General features: G+C 41.8%; 1 protein-coding gene across 3 annotated transcripts; it reads right to left on the minus strand.

Moving 5' to 3' along the window:
- Positions 1–424: 424 nt before the first annotated feature.
- Positions 425–26,726, minus strand: itgb2 (integrin, beta 2). Of its 3 annotated transcripts, none has more exons than XM_086148728.1 (17): positions 26,655–26,726; positions 23,572–23,671; positions 22,728–22,779; positions 16,625–16,719; positions 15,347–15,533; positions 14,899–15,069; positions 13,883–14,124; positions 12,743–12,901; positions 11,591–11,686; positions 11,413–11,502; positions 11,158–11,295; positions 7,850–8,040; positions 6,633–6,862; positions 5,435–5,654; positions 3,420–3,634; positions 2,456–2,622; positions 425–1,500 (listed from the first exon to the last, which is right to left on the minus strand). In XM_086148728.1, the coding sequence occupies exons 3-17, from the start codon at positions 22,774–22,776 to the stop codon at positions 1,435–1,437; spliced, it is 2,316 nt and encodes a 771-aa protein (XP_086004854.1). In that variant the 5' UTR covers positions 22,777–22,779; positions 23,572–23,671; positions 26,655–26,726; the 3' UTR covers positions 425–1,434. The 3 variants fall into 3 exon arrangements, with proteins under 3 accessions (XP_086004854.1, XP_086004856.1, XP_086004857.1); XM_086148730.1 differs by having other exon boundaries at positions 23,572–23,674; positions 26,655–26,688; XM_086148731.1 differs by lacking the exon at positions 26,655–26,726 and adding an exon at positions 24,596–24,689.
- Positions 26,727–27,880: the final 1,154 nt, after the last annotated feature.

Consider the following 27,880-nt stretch of genomic DNA (forward strand, 5'->3'; position numbering starts at 1 on the left):
ATAACAATCTTTATCTACGTACTACAGTAGGTGTGGAGCATAGACCTCTGCATTGTTTGACAATATTTACTCATCCAATGAATTACTGAATTGAACTTGAAAAATAAAAAAGCTATTCTACTGAATGTTTCATTTCTTTTAATGCTCAGCACTCTTCACAATGATTAATGCAGTGTTTTATGTCGTTCAACACTCAATTGCATTAGGTGCAAAAATATTTGTGAAATAACTTTTCCAAGCAGCAATGGATTGTAAAAGTAACTTAACAGACGTATTTCTTCATTGAGGGGATAATAACATCTCGTATACTTCTGATTCAGCTGTAATGCTAAAGTATTAACTACTATTATCAATTATCAGAGAATTTCTTCTAGCCAGATGCATGTTCCTTTCAAATGTGACATCATTTAAAAATGTTAGCAACGAGGTTTTCCAACTGTATAAGATTTATTACAAAGAAGCATTATTACAACAAAGAAATAATTTAACAAATACACATTTCTTAACTTTTTGTACTATGTTTAGGTTTTGTATTTTGACCATCTGGTCAGATTTCTATGCAATGCATTGTGCATCGTTTTTATTGGATGATTGGGGAGCCCCGTGCAATGGATAAAAAAAAAAAAAAATCCATAATAGAATATACAAGACGATGCAAACCGGTCAATTATAAGTCTCCGAAATTTGCATACAGTTAAGAAAGCTGAAAAGACGAAGTCGATATGAATTGCATGACCATTTCAGTAATTTACAGGGTCAAATTCCTCGCCTGAGGATCCTGTCATGGCCCCAAATGGTAGAATTTTGGTTTCATATCTGGTTTGCATTATGTTTCCCTTGATGCAAGCCTAAACTCACTAAATATATTCTTGTTCTGACTAGATGTCTCTCACTGTGCTAGAAGCAAACAATTTAGTTCCTAATTTATCAAAAGAAATGAACGTCCAAAAGCTAAGTGAAATGCTGAAGGCTCCTCTGCTGCAGCTCTCACACCGAGAGGACCGTCTTTCCCCCCATTCTCCCTTGCTTTCACCACCTAATCTCACCTCTCTCCTCAAATCACCCTTTGCTTTGCCCCTATTTCTCCCGGTCCCACAAACCCCTGATATGCTTAACTTCTCATCAGGATGCTTCAGGAAAATGCATGTATGGAGTAGTTTGTCAAGATGAACTAAACGCCCGTTGCCTAAACATGTCTCATGTTATTCCCATGGCGTTGCTCAGGGTCAGGCCTTGCCGCGTGACAGACGAGCCGACAAACAGCTTGATAAACCATCATAATCATCTAACCAGTGAGCCCGGACAGGAACATGTCGCCTGACACAGAGTAAAACATAGAGCGGGGGAGCCATAATTAACAGTACACAGAAAACTAACACTTATGTTCTATAACGGGCATATCAAAATATTTTTTGCTGTATGGATTGGAAGCCATCATTCTCCAGTGAAGGTTGGATTAGGTGTAACGGTGGTTGCGTTCTGGAAAAGTGGGTTATCTGCCTGTAAACAGAAAACAGAAAAAATTACTATGCAACATCTCTTTTCAATAAAAAACTGCCAGGTGTCGTCAGTATATTAACCCTAAAGGCGAGAACCATGCTGATCGTTTTGGATCCCTGTTAGACAGCTATCTGATGCACAGTGTGAAATACAATGCGGTTTTATTGAGCAGTGGGTCACATTCACCTTTATGAGCTTTTATTAATTGGTATGCCAATTGTAAACACGACACCTTCGAGTGAAAACTGCAAACTAGGCATCCTCAGCATCCGTCTGCTCGTGCATTCGCTGTTCCTCTGTCAATCATACTCGTTCCCAAGCCTTGTCACTGCCAAAGACAGCCTCAACATTCAAACCTCTGCCTCCCGTCTTTTCCTTGCTGCCGCTGTCTTGAAACCATGTGGCCGATCTGACCACTACTTTTCCCATCACTCCTTTCATTCTTGCCGATACTTTTCTCACACCTGACACTTTTCTATACCTGTTCCAGCATACATGCATGCATTTGTGACTTCAAGCAAAATGGAGTGATTGTCAAAAATGGCAGAAAATTGTGAAAATTGATCAAAAGCATTATCTGCAAAATCAGGGTAAAGTAAGAGAAAGACATTCACGACTGAAATCATACTGACAGGCTTGGTGACATTAATGGACCTCTACTACCATTACTCACACATCAATCCACAACGAATGAATGAATTCCCCACAAACGTGGGTGTTTTTATTTCTTGGCAGTAAGTATTCCCATGCTGAACCTGTTTCAAGACAGGCGAGAGGCCATCACAGCGTGTTAAAATGACAAGCTTTGCGTGCGCTTGAAGCCTCTAGAAATCAACCATTTATTGAACCAGTTGTGAGGAAAGATGCCGTTAATGTTGTCACAAATGTCTCATGATTGAACATGTTTTGAAAATAGAAATGAGAAAATCAAACCTATTCAAATAAACCATCTCACCTCTGCCCACTTGGAATTCTCTCTTTCCTTTTCAAACCGTCTGAACTCTTTCAAGTCCTTCATATAGAAGATTAACTTGAGGAGCATCAACAGCAAGATGCCGATGAGAGCCACTGCCACAATAGATCCACCGATGATCGCTGCAACATCAGGTGGTTCTGGACATTCTGGAGTTGGTGGTATATAAGGTTACAGTGAGTTAAATTGAACAAAATCAGTGTTTGATGACATCTGAACTATAGTAGCTTCATGGGCTTGACCTAACCTCCTGTCACAAATCACAAATTTGTGTCTGTCTTTCCAGTCCATTTTGAAATCTTTCTGGAATGTGTATTTGGTAGAGACTGTGGTATCACTGCTACTATGGAATAAGATGGTTTGTAATGTTGTAGAGACACCTAATGCACAATTAGCATTAAAGTGGTCAGTCTTTTGATCGCCTCACAGCAATGGGTGGCATGTTTACCCCTCCATAATTGCAGGGCAATGGCTAAATCGGGTTCATGAAAGACATGTTCATGTTGGGAATCAAGGGCATTTGAGGAGAGCAAAAAAATCAGACACAGCAGACAACACTGCAATTTTTGCTCGTCAAGATAGTTATCCAGGCTCACATCTGGTAGTTAAGATTTGAGTGCATCTGTTCACTCATCCTCTCCTTGCTGAAGGACACCCCAGTGATGTAATTAAGGGCAGTAAGTTGCCCCGATTTTTATTTTCCTTTTAACACCTAAATGTGACCGTCCTAGATCTTGAAAACCTCAAAAGGTCATTGAAAAAACATGTTGCCTTCTCAATGTACAGGTCTTATATACCTTGCTGGGGTGAATTTCAAAAAATAGGGTTGGAGGTTTTCAGATGATTTTTACTCAACCAAATCGTGAGCTAAGGGCAGCGAGGTGGCACAGCGGTTAGCTTACTGTGTTTGCAGAAAACTCATGTCAACTTGTCAGTGATAGGTTACCTCTTGTTTTCAGAATTTCAGCCATGTATCTATCGCGTCCAACCAACTGTTCCAGTTTGAAATGAATCTTGCAACCATCAGTGTCCCTTTGTATACAAGTCGTGCTTGAAGTTGTAAACTGATCGACTATTTCATGATTGACAATTGAGCTGCATGCCAGATTGCAGGTTTTTTTCAAGGGGCCGCTGGCAAATCCGAGACATTCAATGCATTCCCTGTAAACAAGATGAACATCAGTAAGTTCACGGTAACCAGAATAGGAACACAGAGGGACAGATGGTGGTACACATTGCAAAAGGGATGGAAATGGCCGAAGTGAATACTTTTTTCCAGAAAAGATGCAGGAACTGCATGTTGTATAGACGATGCTATCTGAAGGAGATCAGTGACTGCAAAGTAGTGGTAGGTGAGAATGTAGCCAGACAACATAGGATAGCGGTTTGTGGGATGGATCTGGTGACAAGATAGATAAAGAGAACAAAGGCAGAACAAAGGACAAAGTAGTGGAAGCTGAAAAGGGAGGACTTGAGAAAGGCTCTGGATGGTCAGGGAGAGCTTCCAGATGACTGGACAACTACTGGTTAATGTGTTTGGGGAGGCAGGTTGGGGAGTACTCGGTGTGTTATCTGGATGGAGCAGATAACAGATAATACTTGGTGGCGGAATGAGAACGTGCAGGAGTTTGTATAGAGAAGGAAGCTAGTAAAGAAGATGTGGGACACTGAGGGGACTGAAGAGAATAGACAAGAGTGCAGGAAGATGCAGCGCAAGGTAAAGGAAGAAGTAGCGAAGGCCAAACACAAAAGGGTGTATGATGACTTGTATGCTCCGTTGGACAGTAAGGAAGGAGAGAATGATTTATACAGGTTGGCAAAACAGAGTGATCGAGATGGAAAGGATGACAGCAGGTTTGGGGGATAAAGGATAGAGCGATGAAAGGTATTGACAAATGTTAGAAAAGTGATGAGAAGGTAGAAATGATGAATGAGGAAAATGAAAGAGAGGGAAGGGTAGAAGAGATGACTATTGTGGACCACAACGTATTAGAGATTAGTAAAGGCGAAGTGAGGAGGGCATTGAAGAGGTTGCAGCTGTTTTGTGCCTTTGTAGACCTAGAAAAAACGTAGGACAGGGTGCCGAGAGATGAACTATGGTGTTGTATGAGGTAGTCTGGAGTGGCAGAGAAGTATGTTTGACTGGTGCGGGACATGTATCCGAGATTTGAGTCAGTGGTGAGTTGGGCTGTAGGTATGACAGAGAAGTTCTAGGCGGAAGTGTGACTACATCAGGGATTCGGAGAGACCGAAGTGGAATGGTGAGGGTACTGGGAGTGGAGATAAAGAAGGTGGAGTACTTGTGATCAAAAGTCCAGAGCGATGGAGAGTGTGGAAGAGAGAAGAAACACACTCAAGCAGGTTTGAACAGGTGGAGAAATGTTTCAGGGGGAATATGTGATAAGAGAGTTTTAACCAGAATGAAAGGAAAGGTATACCAGACAATTGTAAGACCAGCGATACTGTATGGTTTAGAGAAAGTGGAATTGAAGAAAAGACAGGAACCAGAGCTGGAGGGAGTAGAAATGAAAAAGTCAAGGTTCTCATTGGGAGTTACAAGGGATAGAAATAAGAAATAAGTCAGCGGCACAGCACATGTGCGATGTTTTGGACGTACGGACATAGAGGCCAGGCTGAGACGGATCGGTCATGCACAGAGGAGGGATAGCGAATATATTGGTCGAAGGATGCTGGTGCTGGACCTGCCAGGCTGAAGGTGTAGAGGACGACCAAAGAGATTAATGGATGTATTGAAAGAGGGCATGAAGTTAGCTGCTATAAAAGAACAGGAGACAGAGAATCGGGTTAGACTGAGGAGGTTGATTCACTGTGGTGACCCCTGAAGGGAAAAGCCAAAAGGAAAAGAAGAAGTTTATAGTTCATCTCCTGATCTCATCGTATATCATATTGCTTGTTCACATTATGGGTAACTATTATCGGTCAAAGTGCTTGATTTCTTACAGTTTAGTTTTGCAAGCGTCGGGGCAGCCAAGGCATTTCTGGCAATGTGGACGCTGGTACCCTTCATCACAGTTACAGCGGTTACACTTGCACTTCCCTCGGTCGTAGCACACAGTGTTGTTGGCCGTACGGCAACCCTCCTCAGACACTTTACATTGACAGGCAGAGCCCTCGAAACCTACGTGGCATTTACATTTGCCACAAACACAATTACCGTTTCCTAAAAAAAAGAGAAAATGAAATATGAGTAGACATGCAAGGCACTTCTGAAATTAATTTAGAAATAGAAATATGAGTTGGCATTCTAAAGCCTGCATCACGACTCAAGTTCAACATACAAATACTGTTTTCGAACAACTAAATCTCCCCAGAGTTGTTTTTTCAAGCCCCCACTGTGTTACAGATGAAAGCTTACCAGCTGATGTCATAGAAAGAGTTGCAACCGTTCTAGTATCCAGAATGTATGGCACAAGGTCATATGCTTTCTCATAGTCAACCCCGGCCATGAAAAGGGTGTTTTTTTTATGATCTTGCTGTCTCAAGCAACTTCTTTATCGAGCAATAGGAAGTGTATGGCTCCACTACTATTTCCACCAACTCCTATTTGCTTCTGTCACATTAGCTTTAACGAAGCCTCTCAGAAGTCTCCATGTTGGAGCTTATTAGATAGAACTGTACCCTGCTCATATGTTATATTTCTTCCTTCTCCAATATGCTCCTCAGTTATTGTTCAGTTGCTGTCTAGTTAGTTACATAACTAATTGTTATGTATGTTGACAGTACACTGATGATAGTTCAGTTTGTGTCCATCTTGCTGTGGAATATTTCTTCTTTTTTGTCCGTGTTGTACTCATGACGTTGGAATACTGTGCACTCAATAGTTTTCGCAGCATTAATATACATCACTGCCTGTGAATACAGCCCCTCTACTGTATTACAACAGGTCCAGATTTCTTTTTTGCCTTATCCAGCTACGTCTTGTCCAAAGGTTGCCGCTTTTAGTCCTAAAACCTCACACTTGTTTGCTATAGACATGAAGCATGAGTGATATGCCCACAGCAAGTCCAGTGTCTTTACCCAATGAACAAATTATCCATTGACCCACATGACGTGTAAGTTACTGGACTGTGTATGACATTATACACCCTGACATTATACAATGTCTTCATGAAATCATTTCAACTACTGAAAATATTACCTCCACAGAGTTGATTCTGAAACTTCTCACAGTGGTCATCGTCACACTCACAGAAGGTGCTATGGTAACGTTTTCCACTCTCGGCGGTGTGGCATTCGCACTTGCCACACACGCAGTCTCCTCGACCCTCACATTCAGTTCCATTCTGCCTTCGGCATGATGCTCGCAAGGATTCTTCATCTTTACCGATGGCACATTCACAGAACTGACCTGCGAACCCTTCCCTGCAACTGAATAAGAAACAGCCGAAGTGTTCAAACCCAAAAATGTTGAAAAGCTGCAAATCGCAGCACCAACATTGAAAAAAATTTTTTTTTTTTTTTTCATCCGTTCACACTTATCCTCACTTTTATTATTGCTACTCACAAAAAGCTTGTCGGACTCTGTCCGTGCTCAGGGCAGCAGTAGGTTGAGACGCATGTCAGACAGACCGTGTAATATTTTTGACAGTAAATGTTATAGTACATCTAAGACAAAGTTTATAGTCCTTTCATAAAAGTTACTCAATGACTAAATTGTGCTTGAAAAAAATCAGCAATAATTAGCAATATGCTACTAGATAGGGTATCTCTCTTGACCATTTGTACTCTTACATTCCTGAAAGTTTCACCTCGGTCCTCTCACGTATGAAATTCTGTGATTTCTAAATCGTCGGTAAGTGTTTCAACTCCCACTACGCCGTACGGTTCAACTTTTAAAAAGGAAGCCCATCACCACAACTGTGACAGAGGAAGCCTCTTTGCTCCTGCAAGATTTTTTCCAGTGCACCACGTAGGGCTGCTTTTAACCTGTCAAGATGTGGAAGTTAATCCTACTGCAGTTCTCCCTCATATCAGAGCCCGAGCCCAGTCATCTACAAACGCATCCACATTTCTTCACACAAAAAGAAAAAACATGAGGATTCCCCTTCTACTGCCGCCACCACATCATCATAACATCTTGGGACTTTTTCTTTGGAATGAAAAAAAAATTCTGGTCAGTAATATCTACAATGCCTGGAACATTGTGTGCAATTCATGAATGCTCCTGCTCCTGTGTTTGGTATTGTCGTGAATGTGTCACGTTTCGCAAGCATGAGTGCGACTGTGTATATTACGATTTCTAAAAAGTACACAACACACTTTATTAATCTACCTTTTTAGAAATGACATGTTATTCCAAAATTCAGATTTAGGGCAAAGTCTTGACTGCTGCCATTTTGTTGGTGTAAAGCTTACCTGCAAATGCCGCAAGTGATTTCTCCCCTGTTAGTGCAGTGGTCGCGATCACCACCACTTCTTTCATGACACTGACATTCACAATTTGTCGATATGTTGACAATCAATGTATCTTTAATACCAAGAGGGCTGATGGTGATAGATTTTTCCTCCATACAAGCATCTGCTGTTACTGTGATGTTGAAGGAAATCTGAGAAGTCGAAATACGTCAAACGGTGAAAAAAAAGGTTCATGAAGTTCAACAACACTTTTTGCAGCACACTATTTGGATCACATTGCAGCGCCTCCATCTGCGCATAAAAAACTCTTTCATCATACCATCCCTGGCTGACAGGAGGTGTAAACAAGACCGCCAGCGAAAAGGTGGACTGGCTCTTCAACCTTGTAACACTTACAAGCTTTTGTAAGTGCTAACGTGAGGTGAGCAGGTAACTGCAAATCCCCATCAGTTGCCAGACCAGAATGTCAGTGTTAAAAGCCTGTCAGGATAAAAACTTTCATCGAATTTTTCTGATAAGATTACAAAGATGGGCTGTTTTATTTGTTTTACAATTTTAAGACTTACATTTGAGCCCTGGTTTGGCTCAAATTCCATGGTATTCGTGCCCTACAAGTAAACCCTCTGGAAAATACATTCTCGGCAAATGTTCTTTAATTGCTAAAGTCTGATGAAAACACATCTTTGGACACGTCTGTCCAAAGACTGCACTGAGTGAGTGGCAGCCCAGTGAAGATAAAATGTGAGCCTTTCTCCTCGCAAGTATTTTTATGTTTTTTTTTCTTCTTTCTAGTTTTGATTAAACTTTTCCTTTTTCATTTAGACAGTCGTTCCAGTTCTACTCTTTCCATGACATCACTGTATGGCTCTGTAGCTACATACCCACATAGCATACTTGTTTCCCACTCCAGACTTCCTCATACAGTACCGTAGCTCCTCTCTCAGCACCCTGCTGAATGCTTTTTCTTGATCTAGAGGCACAATGCAGGCCCCTCTGACCCCCTCAGGACTTCTGTAACAACATTCTTTAAGCAATTACTGCATGCGTCGTCCTCTTTCTAGGCATAAAACAACACCGCTGGTCAAATCCATTCTCACTCTCAATGCGTGAAACAACCTGACGAATGGGGAAGGTCCCCTCAGCGTCACATGCTGAATCATTAGAACCCCTTGCTCGCCATTTTTCGACCAACCCAAAGCGTCTCGCTACATCTACGCCTACATCTACCAAAGTGTAGTTTGTATTTTCCGTATCTTTCTGTTCAAAATGAGAAGTTGCATTCCTCCACTGACGCTGCACCTGAAAATAGACGCTTCTCCAAATTCATTGTGAAATGACGAGGAAGGCGTGGGAGAGAGCGAATGTGTTGGCTAGTCATAGATGCTCAATTCTGCTTTCAGTGTGGTAATAATCATTTATTCTTTATTAATCCCCGTGGGGATATTTGTTCTCTGCAATGAACCCATCGTGGATGAGCAGTAGGCTACCGGGGGAGCAGTTGGGGTTCAGTGTCTCGCTCAGCAACACTTCAACACACGAGGAGGAGCCGGGAATCCAACCAGGAATGTCCGCTCTACTTCCTGCGGACTCAGCTGAAGATGTCTAGTTCCCCTTCCACTCCCTTCTTATTTTCCACTCCAGACCTCCTCATGCAGGACCAACGTTCCTCTCGGTATCTTGTCGACGGCCTTTTCTGTCTACAAAGGCATAAAGCAGCTCCTACTGACCTTCTCTGTACTTCTCTACCAGCATTCCTGAAGCAAATACTTCACCTGTAGTACTCTTTCTAGGCATGAAGCCGTACCGCTGCTCACAAATGCTCACCTCTGCGCTGAGTCTAGGTCCCACCACTCTTTCCTTTAACTTCATTGTATGGCTCATCAACTTTATCTCTCCATAGTTCCCCCTTATTTTTAAATATCGGCAAAATCACACTTCTTCTCCATTCCTCGGGCATCTTCTCACTCTCTAAGAGCCTGTTGAATCATCTTGGTAAGTTAGCCCATGGCAAGGTGGACCCATATTGTCGTTTCCCCTGCCAGGCCCCCGGGGTTCAGACCCACACCGTAATGTACTGATGAGGGCGCCAAAGCTGCTCCTGCGACAGCTCATAGACTGGCTTCTTCATGGTTGTAGCACATGGGTCTTCAATGGTTTTCAACCACGGGGCCCCGAACTGATAGAGATTGATCAGGGCCCCGTTTACTTTATATACTCTATCAAATTGTGTATTATATTAAACTTGGCATTTTGCTATGAAAAACTAGGCTTCTCATTGTGCATTCAATACTAAGCTATTCAAATATGACACAGGTTCATTCATTTATGTGTCCTTTTTTTAGTATTGTTTGTGTACGATGTTAAGTGAGTAGTGTGGCTGTGACACTAACGTTTATAAACATAATTTATCCATTGGCTACAAAATGTTGCATGTCGATGCTTATCTAAAGAGACTTAAATTTGCAGTGAAATACTGTATGTGGGGAAAAATAGAATGAAATCTGCAAGCAAGCCTTTAGATCCAGTATTGTCGGTGCAACAGGCTGAGTGAACCGAGCAGATGATGGCACTTGTTGGATACAGAAACGGAATAGATCAGAGGAGAAGCGGAAAGCAAGATACCAGCGAGATAAGCTACCGCGCAGGACCGACAACACTCGGGTTCTATAGCACGTACAACAACCTCCTCCGTGGATCGTCTCGGATCAACTTCCACCCGCTGACTGACTGACTGACTGACTGACTGACTGACTGACTGACCCAGAGTCAAACTTCTTTGATGACAATTCACTGCAGTAACTCTTCAATTTGAAAAGATTCACACCAGGCTTATTTATACTAATAATTTGTTTTGAAGTTTATTAAAAGGCTTTTGTTATTAGAAATTAATACTTATTGTTCGATTTAAATATATGGGTAGAACACAACCTAAGGGACTATTTAACACATTGCTGTTTTATATCTAAAGATAGGAAATGCAAAGTTTAAACGTGAATCCTTTAAATTACAATTTTTTTCCAAATCCAAGAAATTAGATGATTCCACTGATGGCCTTATGGTGTCATACCTGCTACAACCAAAGCAACTGATGTTATTCAAGAATTCATATGCACAGTAAGGAAACTGTTTTTTTTTGATAATTATAGTATATGATATGAAAAGGGTGTGGATGACTCACTGGGTACTGTGGAAATATGAGCATATTGAATTTATATTGACATTTCACCGAAAAACATGCCCTCGCTGTGCCTTAAACGCAGTGTTGGAACCGCCATTAGAACTTTAAAAGTACAACAAAAAGAACCAACCTCTTGTCCCACTCGCACATCGTCACAAACTCCCTCAGAGGGCCCTGCTTTGACTACATTTTCACATGCAGGGCTGTAGACAATTCTCACATTGTCAGGTAGATTGTCATGGGTCAAAGTTACTTTGGAGGACAACCTCTGTGATAAATGGCACATTTGAAAAGGTGAGAAAAATTGAATTAGGACAAATGTGTTGATTTTGCAAAAAAATAAATCAAAAATATTTAATCGAGACAGTAGTGATCAACAACTTACATTGTATGCGCTTTCAATCAACTCGACAACATTGTTTGAATCAGCAGATAGTACTCCCACCTCAGATTTTGGAATCATTTTAGAAAGATCCTGGGAGAAAACACATTGTTAAATTAGACATCCCTTTACCATACATGGCTGTGTTTCAGTAAGAGAGGGAAAATACATATATTTTTACCTTGTACACATGCGCCACATCTTTTGTCACAGCAAAAATTGGTTGAATATTGTTTTTTTCCAACTGCATAGTGAGTTGTCCAACTGATGGGTAGTCCTGGAAATATTTAGAGACAAACATTGCATGCAGTCAGTAAAAAGGTAATATTCACCGCACCATATGTGTGGTTCCCACACTTTAAATTACAACTATAAAATATGGAAAGCAGGTGCAGCATGCCTTTCTGAATGGAGGTCATACAGGTTTTCTCACTTTTGTGACAGAAAACATAAACATTAGCAGCAACATGCACATCTTTAAGTGTTCTTCAAGGGAAGAAAAATAGAAATTGCCTCATATAATTTGCATGAAGAGCTGAAATATCAGTGAGGTGTGGGGTCGATGAAGGGAAGGGTGCGCCGAGACTGACTTACAATGATTTTGTGTACCAATGTTACTAAGTTAATGTTGATTCGTGTCAAACGCTTCTTCTTATAGCAACTAGACTTGATTTTCTCCCCTTGAAGACTTTTCTCCTCTTGGATGAGAGGTGAAACCCCTGGACGGTGAAGAAAAGAGGTGAAGAAAATGCATGCAAGTGGGTTGGAACGGCCAGAGAAAATAAAGACTATCAGCCAGAATGAAAGGAAAAGTGTACAAGACAGTGGTGAGACCAGTGATGCTGTACGGATTAGAGACAGCGCCACAGAGGAAAGCATGGGAGGCAGAGCTGCAGGCTGCTGAGATGAAAATGTCCAACTTCTCTTTGGGAGTGACGAGGATGGAAAGGATCAGGAAAGAATCAGTCAATCATCAGAGGGACGGCATATGTTTGACGTTTCAGAGCTAAGGTCAGAGAGGCCAGACTGACATAGTTCAGTCAAGTACAGAGGAGGAAGAGGGAATGTATTGGCGGAAGGAGGTCGAGAAGAAGACCAACGCAAAAGGTTTATGGATGTAGTGAAAAAGGACATGAAGTTAGTTGCTGTAAGACAAGGGGATAGGGGAAGAGGAAGTGATAGAGGAAGGTGGTTCAGCGTGGCGACCCCTGAAGGGAGCAGCCAATAGAACAAGAAGCAGAAGAAGGTTCTAGTGCAACGCTACCTATGTTTTGCAGAATAGACAATACGCTGTGATGCTCTCCAACCTGGATTGTTTGTGAGCCACACGTACCATCACACTGCTTCTGGTATACAGGTTGTTTGTCAAGTAGCACTGTCCATTATTTGGTTCCAGTATTCCAGCCAGCTTTCCATCCCCGGCAACATGGAAGCCAGCATCCGTGGTCAGTACAATTAGTCGAGTGCTGTTGTTCCTCCAACCTATTTTGTCCTAAACGACAATGTGAGTAAGAAGACATTATAATTCATTCACTCGTCATCTGCGCGGTTCATCATGCACACTGGGTTCCAGTGGGGCTGGAGCCAATCCAAGCCGTTGTTGGATGAAAGATGGAGTAACCGATCACAGGCACGCATAAAGAGACATACAGCCGTTCATTCTCTCCGTTAATAACTGCATGCTTTTGGCCTGCGCGAAGAGAATAGAGGACACAGTGGAAAGGGGAAAACAAGGACATTGTAATGCAGAATCAAGCCAGGAATCTTGTGCCGTTACAGTAAGGACCTTACCATTGCTGATGGTAAGGTCCCTCTCCATCATTGCTGATGGAGAGGGAATGCTGCAAAGTCAGTGTATTGATATTGTGCACCCACTAGTCTTAGTTATTCACGCTAAGATGTATGAGGACGAGGAGGCATTGAACTGGTGGCGGCTCCACACCCCTCAGATTGTGAGGAGACACAACTGTATACCGCTGTAAAATACACACCTTATCATCATGTTTTTATCTTGTCAAATGTTGAGTTTGTGTCAAAGCCATGACACGGGTTATGGCTAGTCCTCTTCCAACAGTCAGTTTCATGGGATTTGGCCATTCTTTGGTGTTTGGTAACCCTGGCCCTCATTATTACCAAGGAGCAAAAGCCGGTGTTCGCCACAATACTTGGGTCAAGAAAGACGGTGAAGAGAATAGCGCAAAAAACACAAAACCACTCAAGACTTGCAATGTCATTCAAAACCTCTTTTTTTTTTACAAACTATTTTACTGGCACTTATTCCTGTGGTAGATCTTGGTCTTCATGCAATCACAGAGACGCCCATAATCAAATCAATTGAGTTTGTATGAAATGAATGCACCTTTCAGGTGATGGCTTGAAAAGCCCTGGAATGCTGTCATAATTTTCAGGTCAATTTTCACTGAACAATTACAGACCGGGCAGCTCATGGATGCATCTCTCTATGAGTCCTCACCCCACATACGGCAGCTTGCATCATGGCATCAAGACTCCCTTCAGGAGAATCCAAGTTTCCAGAGATGAATTGCTCGGTCACTTTTTTTTGGAATTCTTTCGTGCTCGTTGTCATATTAAGAACATGTCTGTACCCGAAGGCAGCCTGACACTGCTGATAATCCTCATCGCAGGGCCTTTTGAGTTTCTGCTCGTTGGTGTTTGTGTATGGAAGGACTGTTTTATCAACAAAGGCACCAAAACCTGTGGATAGAGAGGCAGCCATTAGTTCCTGTCCGTAGGAAACACCATGACTTTAACAGGTGTCCAAACACTTTAGGTTCCTTATATGTGTGGGCCGCAGCTTAAGAATTGATATTACCAACATGTTTTAATACCACCATGTTAAAAAGCATTGCTAAAATATTCGTCAACAAGAGCAATTCATAAAAATGTTGTTTTCTTCTATTCTTCTGTTGTGTGCTAAAGTGTTGAATTTATCCTTTATTAATTGGTCAACAAATCTAGACAGAGCCAAGTATTGGAGAATGGTTCATGAGATCATAGTTAACGGTAAAATTCTATTTCCATGATTATTCTGTTAAGATGCGCATTTTTAACATCTGCATGCAGTCATTATTAATGTGAGGACTACAGTATCTGTGCCTTTCAAAGCATTCTCATGTTAGATAAAATGTTGGTATTAGTGCAACACTAAAACAGTATGACTATTTTCTGAACCAAAACAAACAAGCACCAATGAAACTAGTATGAAATTTTTTATGAATAGATATACTGTAAAAACAATGCAAGTAATATTAATATGAGTGAATATTTGGACTTCGGTCTTTCTCCAAACTGCAATATCATCATGTTTGTTAAATTTGGTTTGAAACTGTCATCTTAAAATCTGATATGACGGCGCTTATTAACTCATAAATAGAGTCAAAGACAAATTATTGACGAGAAATCAGGGCTCAACCTGCTAATCTTTTAGCTTTTTGGCACATGAAATGCGTTTGAGAAAAAAAGAAATACCTATTTGAGCATCTTCAGTGATCCTGTTCAAGGCTGCAAAAAGATTCTGTCCCAATTTTTTTACATTTTCCAAATCATCTTTCATGGAATAAGACAAGTCCATCAGGTAGTAAAGATCAACAGGATAACCCTGAACTCTTTTGAAGGAAACAGTGAACGTCTCAGGCCGCCCTGTGGGGAAATTACGGAATAAGAGCAAGAACGAGAACGAGAACGAGAACGAGAACGAGAACGAGAACGAGAATGAGAACGAGAACGAGAACAAGAACAAGAACAACTTTATTTATCCCGAAGGAAATAGTTGAAACACTACAAGCACTACAATGAAAAAACGACAAATTGCCACAGTTGTCCATATAAAGATTTACAATGATAACATGAAAACCAACGATCGTCATTCAGGTTATGACCCCTGGAGTTCATCTATGTGTGATATACGTGTACTCACCAGGTCGGAGTATCAGGCTCATCTTCTGCGGACTCAGCTGGACAGGCTCCTGTTGAAAATCCGGCTTTTCAATCTTCTGACTGTTGTCAGGGGAGATGATTTCTTCTGCATTACAACCTTTTTCCAGAAGCTTAGCTGATGTGTCACACCGTGCTGCTCCCCGCGTCATGTTTATTTTAGTGAAATTCTGTGGAAGCAATGTGAAAAAACATGCTTTGTGCAAATGGCACTCATAACTAGGGACTAATAACTTTGAGTCATGTTTATTGGAGAAATGACAGAAATGTATTGTTCTTATTGCGGAGCTGGCATAAAGGAAATAAAAAAAGAGTGACACTCTCTCCAACCCATGCAAAATACAGTGACCGGCAAATTATTTATCCCATCAGTAGGAAAAGCTCCTCTGCTGCTTCCTGTCACCCCCACTCAGTTTATGTTGTCCTTTACCACAGCTTCCACTGCTTTGGTCCTGCGTGGCAGATCCATCAGCGACATCCTTGTGTCTAAACCGTCTCAGTCTTTGCTTTCTGACTTGGTCCCCTGGATTGTCCCTTTAATGTTGTGGCCTCTGATCCTGATCATCCTAAGAAATCCGTAACATCTCTTCAGCTTTGCCACCTCTAGCTCTGTGTCCTGTCTTTTGGTCACAGCCACTGTCTCTGAGCTATACTGAAGGGCAGGTTTTATTTCTCTTCAGTAATCCTTTCCCCTCACTCTTGCTGCTACTCTACTGTCACAAATCATCCCTGACTCCATCGAGGGAATGCTGCAGAGACTCAATAACGCAAGCTTTGGGACAGTATGCGAGTAGTTTCTCTAATATAAAGTATATGTTTTCTGCAGGTAGACACTCCAATATTATACCAGCCAGACACCATTAAAGATGGCCAAATAAAAAAAGGTGGCTGAAGAGAAGAATTGAGATCTCAATTGTTTCCAAATAGGGGGAGATATTTTTTTTAAACCCAAGGAATGAGGGATATCAGGTACCTGAAACATACCCAATGGGAAGGGCTTCGAGGGGTTTACGGTACCTCCCTGGCTTTTCTTGTCATTGTGTCAACTTTTAAAGTCGCTTCTCTCACCACGACACTGCTGCCTCATGATAGACAGGATCGTTGACAATAACATAAAAAGTCCATATGTGTTGGGTCTGAGCGTGGAGAGATGATCAGGTGTACAGAACACAGTAGGTCATCTACATTAATATCATAATGCATTCAGTCATTGAATACATTTATGGACCTGTGAAGAGTGAAAATAAGCTTTTTCACTTACCAACTGTTGGCACCATGCACAGTATGGACCGGCTCTGATGCAGTCTTCACAGGAACTGATCACAGGCGAACAAATCTCTTCCTTGAGACTTAGTCCTACAGCAAATGAAACATAAAGTTGCAGGCCTCATGCGTTGCAAATAATGTAAAATGTCTACAGTATTATCTTACATAGCTGTATGTACATGTCAAATATATTATGGCATGTAGCTGCAAGTCGGGTGGGGGGGGGGTGCTCGCCAACTTCTCATAGTGTGCAAATCTAAAACCCAAGTGTCTATCACAGGGCGCTTTACTTGTACTCTCATGGTGCAGTAACCCATGTCATACTGTTGCATGTTGAGAGGGCAGAATGGAAAAGAGCCATGAATGAGACTACTGGTGCACTTCATCAGACCCCGGGGTTTTCCCTCTTAGATGCACAGTTTTGTGGATCCACCACTCCCACTTTTTGGCCTGCTGCAACCTGAGCTTACTACAACGGTATCATGCTATGGCTGACCCTACGTGGAGCAAGACGACATGAAGGGGGATGGATTGGTCCACCAGATCGAGCCAGTGATCCCTGGACAACAAACAACCACAGCCAGCTTGGCTACAACACCATAGCTAGACAGAAGCTGCGAGCTTTACCTGCTCGCAGCTATGGGCGGTGGCTCCACTCCGCTCGGTGCAATGTCGTCAGCGGCGCCGGCATTAGCCGAAGCCGTCAGAGGAGCGGAACCGGTGGGACATGTTCTGAGAGCGAGAGGATACACCCCTAGTATGAATGTTATGAGACCAACAGCCCGTTGAGCCGACTATGAGGAGACTGACAACGAAGGAGTAGCCCACCAGGCCTCGGGTGTAACCCTGCAGCCATCAGGATCTGATCACGGTCATGAGAAGGGCTCACCGACGTTCAACGGAAGGATGTTATCGGTGCAGGAAAACTAGGCACATCGCAACATCGGGAAGATCGCCACAATAAGTAGAAGTATAGTACAGTCGTTTTTCAAGATGTGGAAAAAATGTTTAACAAATAAGTCCAGAAACTGAACATTCTTCCGAACATTTTTGGGTGATTTTTAATCGAATTTCAACTTGGATGACTGAAATTTAAACCTGTGCTATATAATGTCTCTTGACTTAACTATCGTATTTCGCCGGCGGGGGAAATGCATTACGTCTGCAAAACCATTGCAACAATTTGTTGCCTCATGGTGAAATATCCGCAAGTTGGTATCTGCACTATTATTTTTTCAACACAGGCATCAAGTCTTTTGACAAATATTGAATTATTTTTTCTATACTGTCTATACCGTGGTTGCAGAGAAGAAGGCCTTTGAAGTTACATGACAGGGACTCTATGTATGGGTCTCAGTGTTAAGCGGGCTGGAGCTAGTCATGGAACAAGGTTTTTCAACCAGAAAACCATTAGAATTATGTAGAACTATATGACATTATTGTGTAATGCAGCGTCAGGAGGCACAGACCAGTGTGTTTTTGAGTCGATCTCAAGCCTCAGTGAACGCAGATGGCTGCATCAAGAAGGACATCCGGCGTAAAACTAGAACTGTGAATTGAACTTGTGACCTTCATACTGACTGGTCGAGGGCCGGGTAACAATGACCACCATCTGCGCCAATAACCCACAAGGTACCAGTGGAAAATGGGCCACTGTGGGTCCAAGAAAGAGAGGAGGAAGACATGTTCAGAAGCAAAAAGAGAAGAGGAAAGGCAAGGGTCTGGGATTGAGAGGAGGGACTTTGAATATTGGTACGATGAAGGGAAAAGCTAGAGAGTTGGTTGAGATGATGCAGAGAAGTAAGGTGGAGGTGCTGTTTGTCCAGGAGACCAGGTGGACAGGAAGCAGAGCTGCTATGAATGTTCTGGAGGTGAAAAGAATGTCAGATGAATTGAGGAGTCGGCAGCTAGAAATTTAAGGTGTGACTACCCCTCACCCTTCAAGGTATTCTGCACACCTTATGCTGGGGTTATGCCTTATGATTTTCACATTTGCAGACTTAGAACTGAAAGTTGGAAGGAAATCTTAAGCACTCTGGCCAATAGACAAAAAGTTATGCATCATGTGGTTCCTCGTCAAGTGCAAGAATCTAATTTACTACCTTTTCCCATCACGATGATCAAGAGGATTACAATAGGATCTGGTACAAAAGCTGTGACGATAAGAAAATCGGAAATACCGTCCATCTGAAAACTAAGACGAAACAACAGTACATTTTTTCAATTGACATTTCTGGAGAGGAGGCAAACCCTCACCCCTGTTTCATGCATGGACAAAAACTAAACATTTTTTGTGGTCACAATCTGTGGCCCGATGAATTTCATGGGCAGAGTTTAGATGAAACAATTAAACGTTTTTTCTCATCACAAGATCAGAAGGTGTGAAGACAATGCAATGACTCTGGATGGTAACATTCACCCTTGCAATACCCCTCCCAGAGGCAGTCAGCCAAAGAGGAAGTTTGCAAGCAACTGACAGGAAGGGTAAAGGTTTTGAGGTGTCCTAACACTTAGTTCATGTGTCAGGATGATTCACATTTCACAAGTCACGTATTAGACAGCCAAAGTGCCGACCGTGAGAAACAATAATAAGATCTCATTTACCAGCAGACGATTGACAGGACATTTAGTGTTTTTTGGTATAGATGCATGTACATGCTGTAATGCTCACAGATCAACAGGGGACATGGACTGAGCCGTAGGGTACACTTTGCAATTCGTATGCAAAATCAAGCAAAAATTATGTCCTATGTAAATGTTAAAACTTAACTGATTGAGAGCCAACCAAAACCGGAAATGTATAGAACTCTCTGAAACCACATTTTAGGGGCTGATAGAACATGGGGAGAGGAACTTCCTGACACGTCTTCACACACTATACATGCCTCTTAACGATGATTGAATAAGACTTTATACTTTAGCTTCCAATATCACTTACTTACACTTTCACTTTCAAATGAAACCAGTGCATGTTCACTAGCCTGTTACCACTGAGTTACTCTCCCACTTAACCTTGTCTGAGAGCCGTAGCGTGAAGCTGTCGCAGTCTAGCCCTTGCAACTTTTAGCAGCGGAAGATCACATGACTTGTCTTTCAAAACTCCAGCTTGTCCAACAAACAGTTGCTTTTCTATGTAACATCATCCCAACAAATGTCACCCGCTGACAAAACACACTGAAACACATTCAAAAGGTGCCTCGTCCCACCACAAAGAAGCAGATGATGTCAGTCCTGCGAATATTTTCCAATGTTGTTGTTGTTTCATTCCTTGCTATTTTCTTATTGAAGCTCCTCTTTCAGCTAATTCTCATGGCGATGACCTATGTACACTGAAACCAGGGATATGGACCCCTGAAGGTGAGACAGCATTTAAAGATCTTAAGGGAGCCTTAATTTCACCTACTTTGGCTCTGTCTAACCTTCAGAAAACTTTTATCCAAGCTTCGGATAAGAGGGGTGGCTTTATGAGATCAGTTCTTCTACAATGATATACGATTTACATTGGGCCACACTCAGGTCATATGTTTCTGCCAAACTTCAACCTTTGGCTAGAGGGATCCCTAAATGTCTCTGTGCTATGGCTGCAGCATAAAAACCACAAATAAAATCTTTCAGTTGTCGCCTCTTGAACTATTGTGACCTACTGTGATCGACACAATTGGTGGTGTGTGCAGCGTCATGGATCCCTCTTGAATGAAAAACCCCACAGCTGTCAGCGTCAAGATGGTAACACAATTGTGCAACCTTCATCGAAAATTGAAGCGTCATTGTCAAAAGATGTCCCAACCTTAACTTTTTGATGATGTCCCAAACAATCCCTCAGAATGTATGTATTTTACAATTATACAATTGGTGATAATGACATATTAACAGAGGTGAAACATACCAATCAAGACAGGTAGTGTGACAGAATGTCAGTTATAAACAAACAAAAAAAATCCCATAAAGCTTCAAAGTTAAATGGGGAACCACAAGTGCTGGGAAGACTCAAACACAAATGAAGGCAATTAACCCTCCTGCAGCGGTAAACAGTGGTAACAAATGGCGGGCAAATGATAAAAATGAACAAAAAAAAAAACCACTGTGTGGAAGACAAAGGGACAAGATTTAGGCCAAGAAAATACATGGGCTACATCTACACAATTCTTCAAAATTTCAATTTTTCACCTGATCAAGGTCCCAAGAAATTCAACACAGCAGATGACTTCATGTCCTTTTCTTCTCTCCCCTACCAGTGATTTGCAAACCTTCTGATGCTACTACCCCACTGTCTGGATAGATGACCTGCAACACTCCACGATATAAACCACCTCACGCTGAATTTGTAATATTATGGCAAATACCGTCTTCCTCTTGCTGACAGCACTTTCAACAAATGATCTCATTTTCCTCCGAAACCCTGAAATTTGTATGCTGTTATTTCATCAAAATTCTGTAAGATTAAATCATAAATCATTCATCATTAAATTTTCTAATGATATTGATAAGCACTTGTGGCCTTAACTTCATTTATGTACGAAGTTCATACCCCCGGCCTCCTTTACCTGATATATTTTATCCTGTATTGCTGAAGGAGGGACAGCGCGAGTCCCTTCCAACTCACATACGCCCTTTTAGGTGCGGCACAGCACCCACTGACTCACCAGTCAGTGTCCAATCAGCACACACTTACCCTAAAGACATCACACAAGCTGTGTCGGCAGTCATGGTGTATGTGAAAATATGATTCGCCTTTCTACAACAATTATATTTGCGACATTCTGAGAAACAGAAACGAGCAGCTCAGTTTTTGAGGGACTGAATGTGCGGGGGTGAGTCTCGCCGCTGCTGCCCCTCAGGGCTCCGCCCTGTATTTCATCGGGAAATCCATGACTTTTTTACAGAAGAAACTGTTGAAAGTTATCTGAATCGGGCAGAAAATACATTTATAATACAGATCAGTAGATAAATATTGATATTTATTCTATGTTGTCGTTGATAGTTTTTATTTGTCATGATGGCAGGTGAGGCTCTGTCTGACCTGCCTCCCCTGACCACATGTCACTAAAAGGTACACGCAATAGTTGGATTTTATTTAGTAAAGGTATCCTCTACTTTTAAACTTAAACTCTGTTCTTATGACTAATATTTGGAGATGAATGAAAATGGCTTGCAAAATCAAATTAACTACACAATTGTGGTATGTTTTTGTGTGTCTGTTGGTGTCTTGCCGCATTCCAATACAATGACTAAATGTGCGATAGATTTAAGGAACTGGTGTTACGTGCAAGAGGCTTTGACTAAATTGGGGTACATATGATGCACCGTGTCATGGCACTGCCTAAAAATAGACAGCCCTTCTCCTTTTGCTGTGTCTTGGTGCATGAAATTAGCAGCGCCCAGGTCAGGTCAGTGCTGAACAGATGAAAATGTAGTCATCTTAAAAAGTAATTATTTATTACTTTCTACTTAATTACTTTTTAATTACCAATGACTTTAATTACTATCGGAATCACACTCCCAAGAGGACGTTTTGGCACTTGATAAGGTGGTGATTTCATAGTGAGTATCAAAAGAATGGAAAGCATCAATCATTCAACAATCAAAGCCTTCTGAACAAGATCTTGGCTTAGACTGACCGGCGACCTCGACTCAAATCCATGGCTTATTTCTAGCACTGCATTTTTGAGTACATTTGAGATGACATTTGAGATGTAGTTCCTGAGACGTATGTCGGGGACTTGCCACAGGGCGGTCCTGAAAACCAAAAACCCTCTGAAAGTAACTTGGATGCAATCTGAAACAGAGCATCAGATAAATGGTAGCAAAGCTACCAGCAAAACGACTGAATGACAGAAACACAAACGACTGAACAAAGAACCAGGAGGGACACAGGATCCATCAGAGCACACACACAATTACCAGACTTTCACATTTTGTCACTGAATACTAATTTGTTAATTTAATTTAGTAGTTTCATATTTACAATGGTAACAAATTGTTAAAATATATTCCTTAAGCTTCCATGTGAAGTTCTTAGTGCTGAGTCTGAAATGTAAACAACAATGTCCAAAAAAAGATGAGCAGTGTTTTTGCATGTTTAATTAGTTAAAGCTTACCATTTTTTGCCACCATTAGGAAGAGGAAAACTGTCAAATAAAGATCCATTTCCTGAAAAATAAACAAATAAAATAAATACAATAAATATAAATATAAATATAAATATAAATATAAATATAAATATAGATATAAATAAAAGAGACTATAAAAAGGATGATGGATAAAGTAGATAACAGAATGAGGACGTGACACGTGCGAATGGGTGAGGTAGCACAGATGCTCCTGCAGGCCGCTCAGAGTTGCGTGCCGTCCAGACCGCTGCCGTTGTTCAGTCTGACGGCCGTGGGCACAAAGGAGCGTCTGAGGCGCCGGGTTCTGCACCAGGGTGGGATGAACCGTCGGCTGAACGAGCCGCCCAGCGGCCACGGCTCGTGGCGCAGGGGGTGGGAAGGATTGTCCGGGATAGCTCTCGGTTTGTCCTTCACCCTCCCCACCGCCACCCATTCAAGATGGTCCGGATCCGGTCCCACCAACGAGCGAGATTTCCTCACTCGCTTGTGGAGGCTGTTGACCTCGCCGGTCCTGGCACCGCCCCACCAGCACAATAGAGCCAAGGAGAGCGCAACGGGCTAGCATAGACTGGTAGAGGGTATTGAGGAGCCCACTGCAGACACCAAACGACCTCAGCCTCCTCAGGAAGAACATCCTGCTCTGAGCCTTCCTGTAGAGCGCATCTGTGTTATGTCACCAAACCAGTTCGCAAGGTACTTGTAGGAGTCCACAATCTTATCGCATTTTATGCTGAAATGTTTAATGGCACTGTACTGTCTGTCCTTAAATAAAATTCATTCATTCATTCATTCATTCATTCATTCATTCATTCATTCATCTCCACCTCCTCACCCTGGATGGTGATGTGTAGAGGTCTCCCCTGATTCTTCCCAAAGTCCAGAACCACCTCCTTGGTCATGGAGATGTTGAGTAGAAGGTGGTTCCGGTTGCTCTGCTGAACAAAACTCACAATCAGCTCTGTATTCCTCCTCCTCTTCTTCTATGATGCATGCAAATCTGGAAGAGTCATCGGAGGACTTCTGGAGGAAGTACTAATGAAAGGGTCACTAGCATCGGGCAAATGAACAGAGACATAATGCATTTCTTCCGCCTATCGTGAAGAAGGGGACTTGAAGGGGTTAGAAGCTTCCAAGTGACCCACTGCATGTTTTGGGACGGTGGGAGGAAACGAGAGGACCTGGAGGAAGCCCAACTTTTTCAGATTATCACTTGAATAGTAACTGGTAAAGAAAAAGTAAAGTACAGGCATGGGCCAAAGGCCAATTCCTTGTCTCACTGATCGATGTGTCAGCGTTTGATCAGAGTATAGCTGTGGACTCCAGCGACTGCCCACGGTTTCAGCATGCACTCCCAGATCACGTTGTCGTCTGATGACTATTTCTCACAAAGCGGACATCGTGTGTGGTTGCTGGCATGCTGCACTGAAAAAGATTTGCTGGTGATGATGATGTGTAGATGTTGGAGTAAGGCTCTGTCTGGATGGGGGTTTAGTGTGTTGTGAGTGAGAGGAAACAAGAGTTTAAGTGAGAAGAGTCAATGGAAAGGAATAAAGTGATATAAGGAATAAAGAGAAATGGAAGTTGAAAAAGAGCAGAATAGCCTAACCCAGTGCTTCTCAATTATTTTCTATTACGCCCCCCCCAGCAAGAAGAAAACTATTTCACGCCCCCCACTCTCCACTGCGACTATAAATAATATCATTTGTCTATAAAATTGATATAAGTTCACCTCTCCATAAAATTATATCCTTATTAACATTAAAGAAAACAAAAAAGCAAGAAATATAGTTCAACTCACAACAAAGAATAACTTTATTAACATTGTTTTTAGTCTGTAACAGACACAGTAAACACACCGGTCTTTCTTCGTCTCCCACTGTAGTCCCAGTGAAGCCGGTCGCTACATGCGCTTCGTCATATTTCCTCGTCTTAGCTTTGGGGTGACTTTCTTTTGTCTCATTATCTTCGTCTCTCTCCGCCTTTCTTTTCATCCCTGTTAAAAAAATGTTCATGTTGTCTCATGAGGGTTTGTTTACTGCACTTCATATCACCTGCTCGGTGCAAAAAAACCCTACATCATAGAGCTAATCCCCCATGTGCACGCTCTGACAATGAGAGCGCCACTGCTAGCTACTGTGGTGGATTTACAATGACACTTTATTCTAGTACAGCAAAAAGAAGCATGTTCCCCAGGGTCACAGCCCCCCCCAGCATTGCACCGCGCCCCCTCAGGGTGGCGCGCCCCACTATTTTAAAAGGACTGGCCTAATCTAACGATAAGCTGGGCTAAATAACACAAGGCAAAATTAACGAAGAACAGGCATGTAGCTTTGTAAATGACAATGACAGATGACATTGTGATCTGTAGTGAGAGCGGGGAGCAGGTTGGAATGGGTGGAGAATAGTGTCGAGGTACTATGTGATAGAAGACTATTGGTCTATGGATTAGAAACTGTTCCAATGACCAAAAGACAGGAGGCAGAACTAGAGGTTGCAGAGATGAAGATGTTGAGGTTCTCTTTGGAAGTGACCAGGATGGATAGGATCAGGAATGAGTCTATCAGAGGAACGGCACGTGTTGGATGTTTTGGAGAGAAGGTCAGAGAAGCCAGACTGAGATGGTTGGGTCATGGACAGAGGAGGGATAGAGAATATATTGGTGGATGGATGCTGGAATTGGAGCTGCCAGGCAGTATGAATGTCATCTGTTTGATTTTTACAATTTAGGACATGATTTGAAAGAATGTTCGTACTCTGTCTTAAGAGCCGTGAAATTAGGAGCTATGAATATTGATCTTAAAACATGGTTTAAATACTAATTAAAAAAAAAATCAGCACACATAATCAAATTGTCATTACTTCACCCTTTCCATCCGCGTTGGGTTATGAGAACACATTTCAGGAGAACATTTAGAGGAAGTGACTAAACCACACCCATCTAGTGCAACATTGACGGTAATTTTGTACAAAACAACACTTCCATGTGTGTCTTTGTGTTAATGACTCAATTTTCTTTGATGATAGAATAATTTTAGACATATATTTGCAAAACCATTTAAATAGTAATAAACAAGATCAGATTCGACCGTCTTTGAGTTGGTAAATACCTAGTTGTTCCGATTACTAAACAAAAAAAAAAAATACAATACGATATTACACGCTCATCATTTGTTTGCTTTTGGCAAAAGTTTTACGCTGAATGCCCTTCCTGACGCAACCCTCTCGCATTAATCTGGGCTGGAGACACGGGCCCGTGCTGCCCTGAGGCTGCATGGCGAGTCGAAAGGAGAAGACAAAGAAGACACTCATTCACCCTAGAACACTGACGTTAAAATAAGTAACACCATCACTAATGTTGGGTATATTTTACCCAAGACAATATCCTAGAAAAAACACAGTTTTCATCAATTTATAGATGGCCGATGGGAAGAGGGAAACAAACATACAATTAAGAACATCAGTGAGCAGCCTGAAGCTTCCCAAGGACCCATAAAACTCAGACAATGGCAATACAATGAAAATCACATGGTGAAAACCACCAAACGTTAGTGTTCTGGGGTTAAACCTGTTGACCTCGCTCAGCAGTAATGGTACCAATGCGATAAAAAAAAATCAGCTATCACCCCCCAGAAACCAGAAGTATGTCTTCCCATTTCCCTTCAGTGATGACTTCTCTGTCACAAACCACTGTGTTTTTCCGAATATTTCTCACATTATATTAGTCAAACTTGAGTCATTAGATGCATTCCAATTACACAATGTAATATGTTATAAAAAGCTTTCCTTGTTTCTTTATTTTAAAACATTTAGATCAGAGCTTTTCATAAGGAGAGCATGATTCATATTACATTAAAAGTATAGTACAACAATAATGATTCTCTTCAAAAAAATCACCTTGAATCACACTGAACTTACAGTTTAGGAGAATTCAGTAGCTGGCCTCCGATGCAGTTGATCGTCAACTATCTGACAGGGGTATGATTGAAAATATCACTCTCTAACTCCTCCTCTTAACCCAATGCTTCACAAGTTCCTTGAGGAAGATGATATCTCATTTCCCTTTTGAGTCAAGGGGAACTAGTCACTAAGCCAAAAAATAGTACTGCATGGGTAAATGAGAATTTTTTGTTTTTTTCTTGGACTCATCTTCTTAACCTTTTTGAAAATATTTTTACACATTTCTAAATGCCTCTGAATAAACATGAACACAAATGTAACATAGAGTAGCAATTGATAGACGAATGTTCAGTGATGTTATCTTTTGGTCAGAAATGCATGCATTCAATGACAAACAGGACCTCTGTCAAGATGGGTATAAGAGCAAAACAGGCATAAACAATTTTGAATCTGTACATTATTTAATAGTTAATTATTGTATATAAGATACAGTTACATTTATACACGGCAGTGGCATTAATAGGCCATCACTTCTTTCCATTTCTACATCTACATGTGAAAAAATATAATTGAAGTATTCATTTGTGTATGCACGCTTGTCTGCATTTGATGCATGTTTATTTCCAATGACATCAACTCAAAAAATATATTAATAGATGCTACCCAACTCACTGTACCTTTCGCAAGTTGAAGGTAAAAACATGAATATATAAGCTTGTGTATTGTTTGAATAGCTTCGTATTGAATGTCCTTTAACAAAGTACATTTATACAGGGCACTGGGTCCAGTTTAATCGAAAACACAGTTTTATACAATGTACACATGGGTAGTGGCGAGTCTCTGCTCAAGTGCTTACATCCCTTACGACCCTTGTGTCACGGTTGGGCCCAAAGGCAGGCATACACTTGGTGAGCGCACAACTGCTGCCGTTGTGCCTCAGGAGCCCACAGTTGGCCCTGGTTATCAGCAATGGGTGAGGGCTTAAAAGCCTGAGCGTTGAATCAGCCTACTTGTTGGGTTATTCACAAATTTCCCTCTGTCTCTTGCGCCAGCTGCACTCCTTTTCTGTCTCAAATGCCTTCCCTCCCCACTTGCTCCTTTCACCGTCGGTGTATGCCAGCACCGACCGGGCTTCCCCCGCCGGCGGTGTATGCTAGCGCCTTCTGGTTGTTCCTGCCCAGGAATATAATTTACTACACATTGCAAAGTCAGTGCAGTTGCATCACTGTGGGCAATGTGACTTG

Source organism: Fistularia commersonii, chromosome 6, assembly GCF_037954325.1.
Source record: "Fistularia commersonii isolate RoL2024-O1a breed Wild chromosome 6, RoL_Fcom_v1.0, whole genome shotgun sequence".
Classification (NCBI taxonomy): domain Eukaryota; kingdom Metazoa; phylum Chordata; class Actinopteri; order Syngnathiformes; family Fistulariidae; genus Fistularia; species Fistularia commersonii.

Bases quoted from the DNA above. Each gene is read 5' to 3' on its own strand.
- itgb2 (XM_086148728.1), bottom strand. From the start codon at position 22,776: ATGGATCTTTATTTGACAGTTTTCCTCTTCCTAATGGTGGCAAAAAAT. The intron at 8,041-11,157 runs GTTGGTTCTTTT...TCGACTTCTCAG, and splicing joins ATGTGCGAGTGGGACAAGAG to ATTTCCTTCAACATCACAGT. The intron at 1,501-2,455 runs GTGAGATGGTTT...TTCTGTTTACAG, and splicing joins AGAATTCCAAGTGGGCAGAG to GCAGATAACCCACTTTTCCA.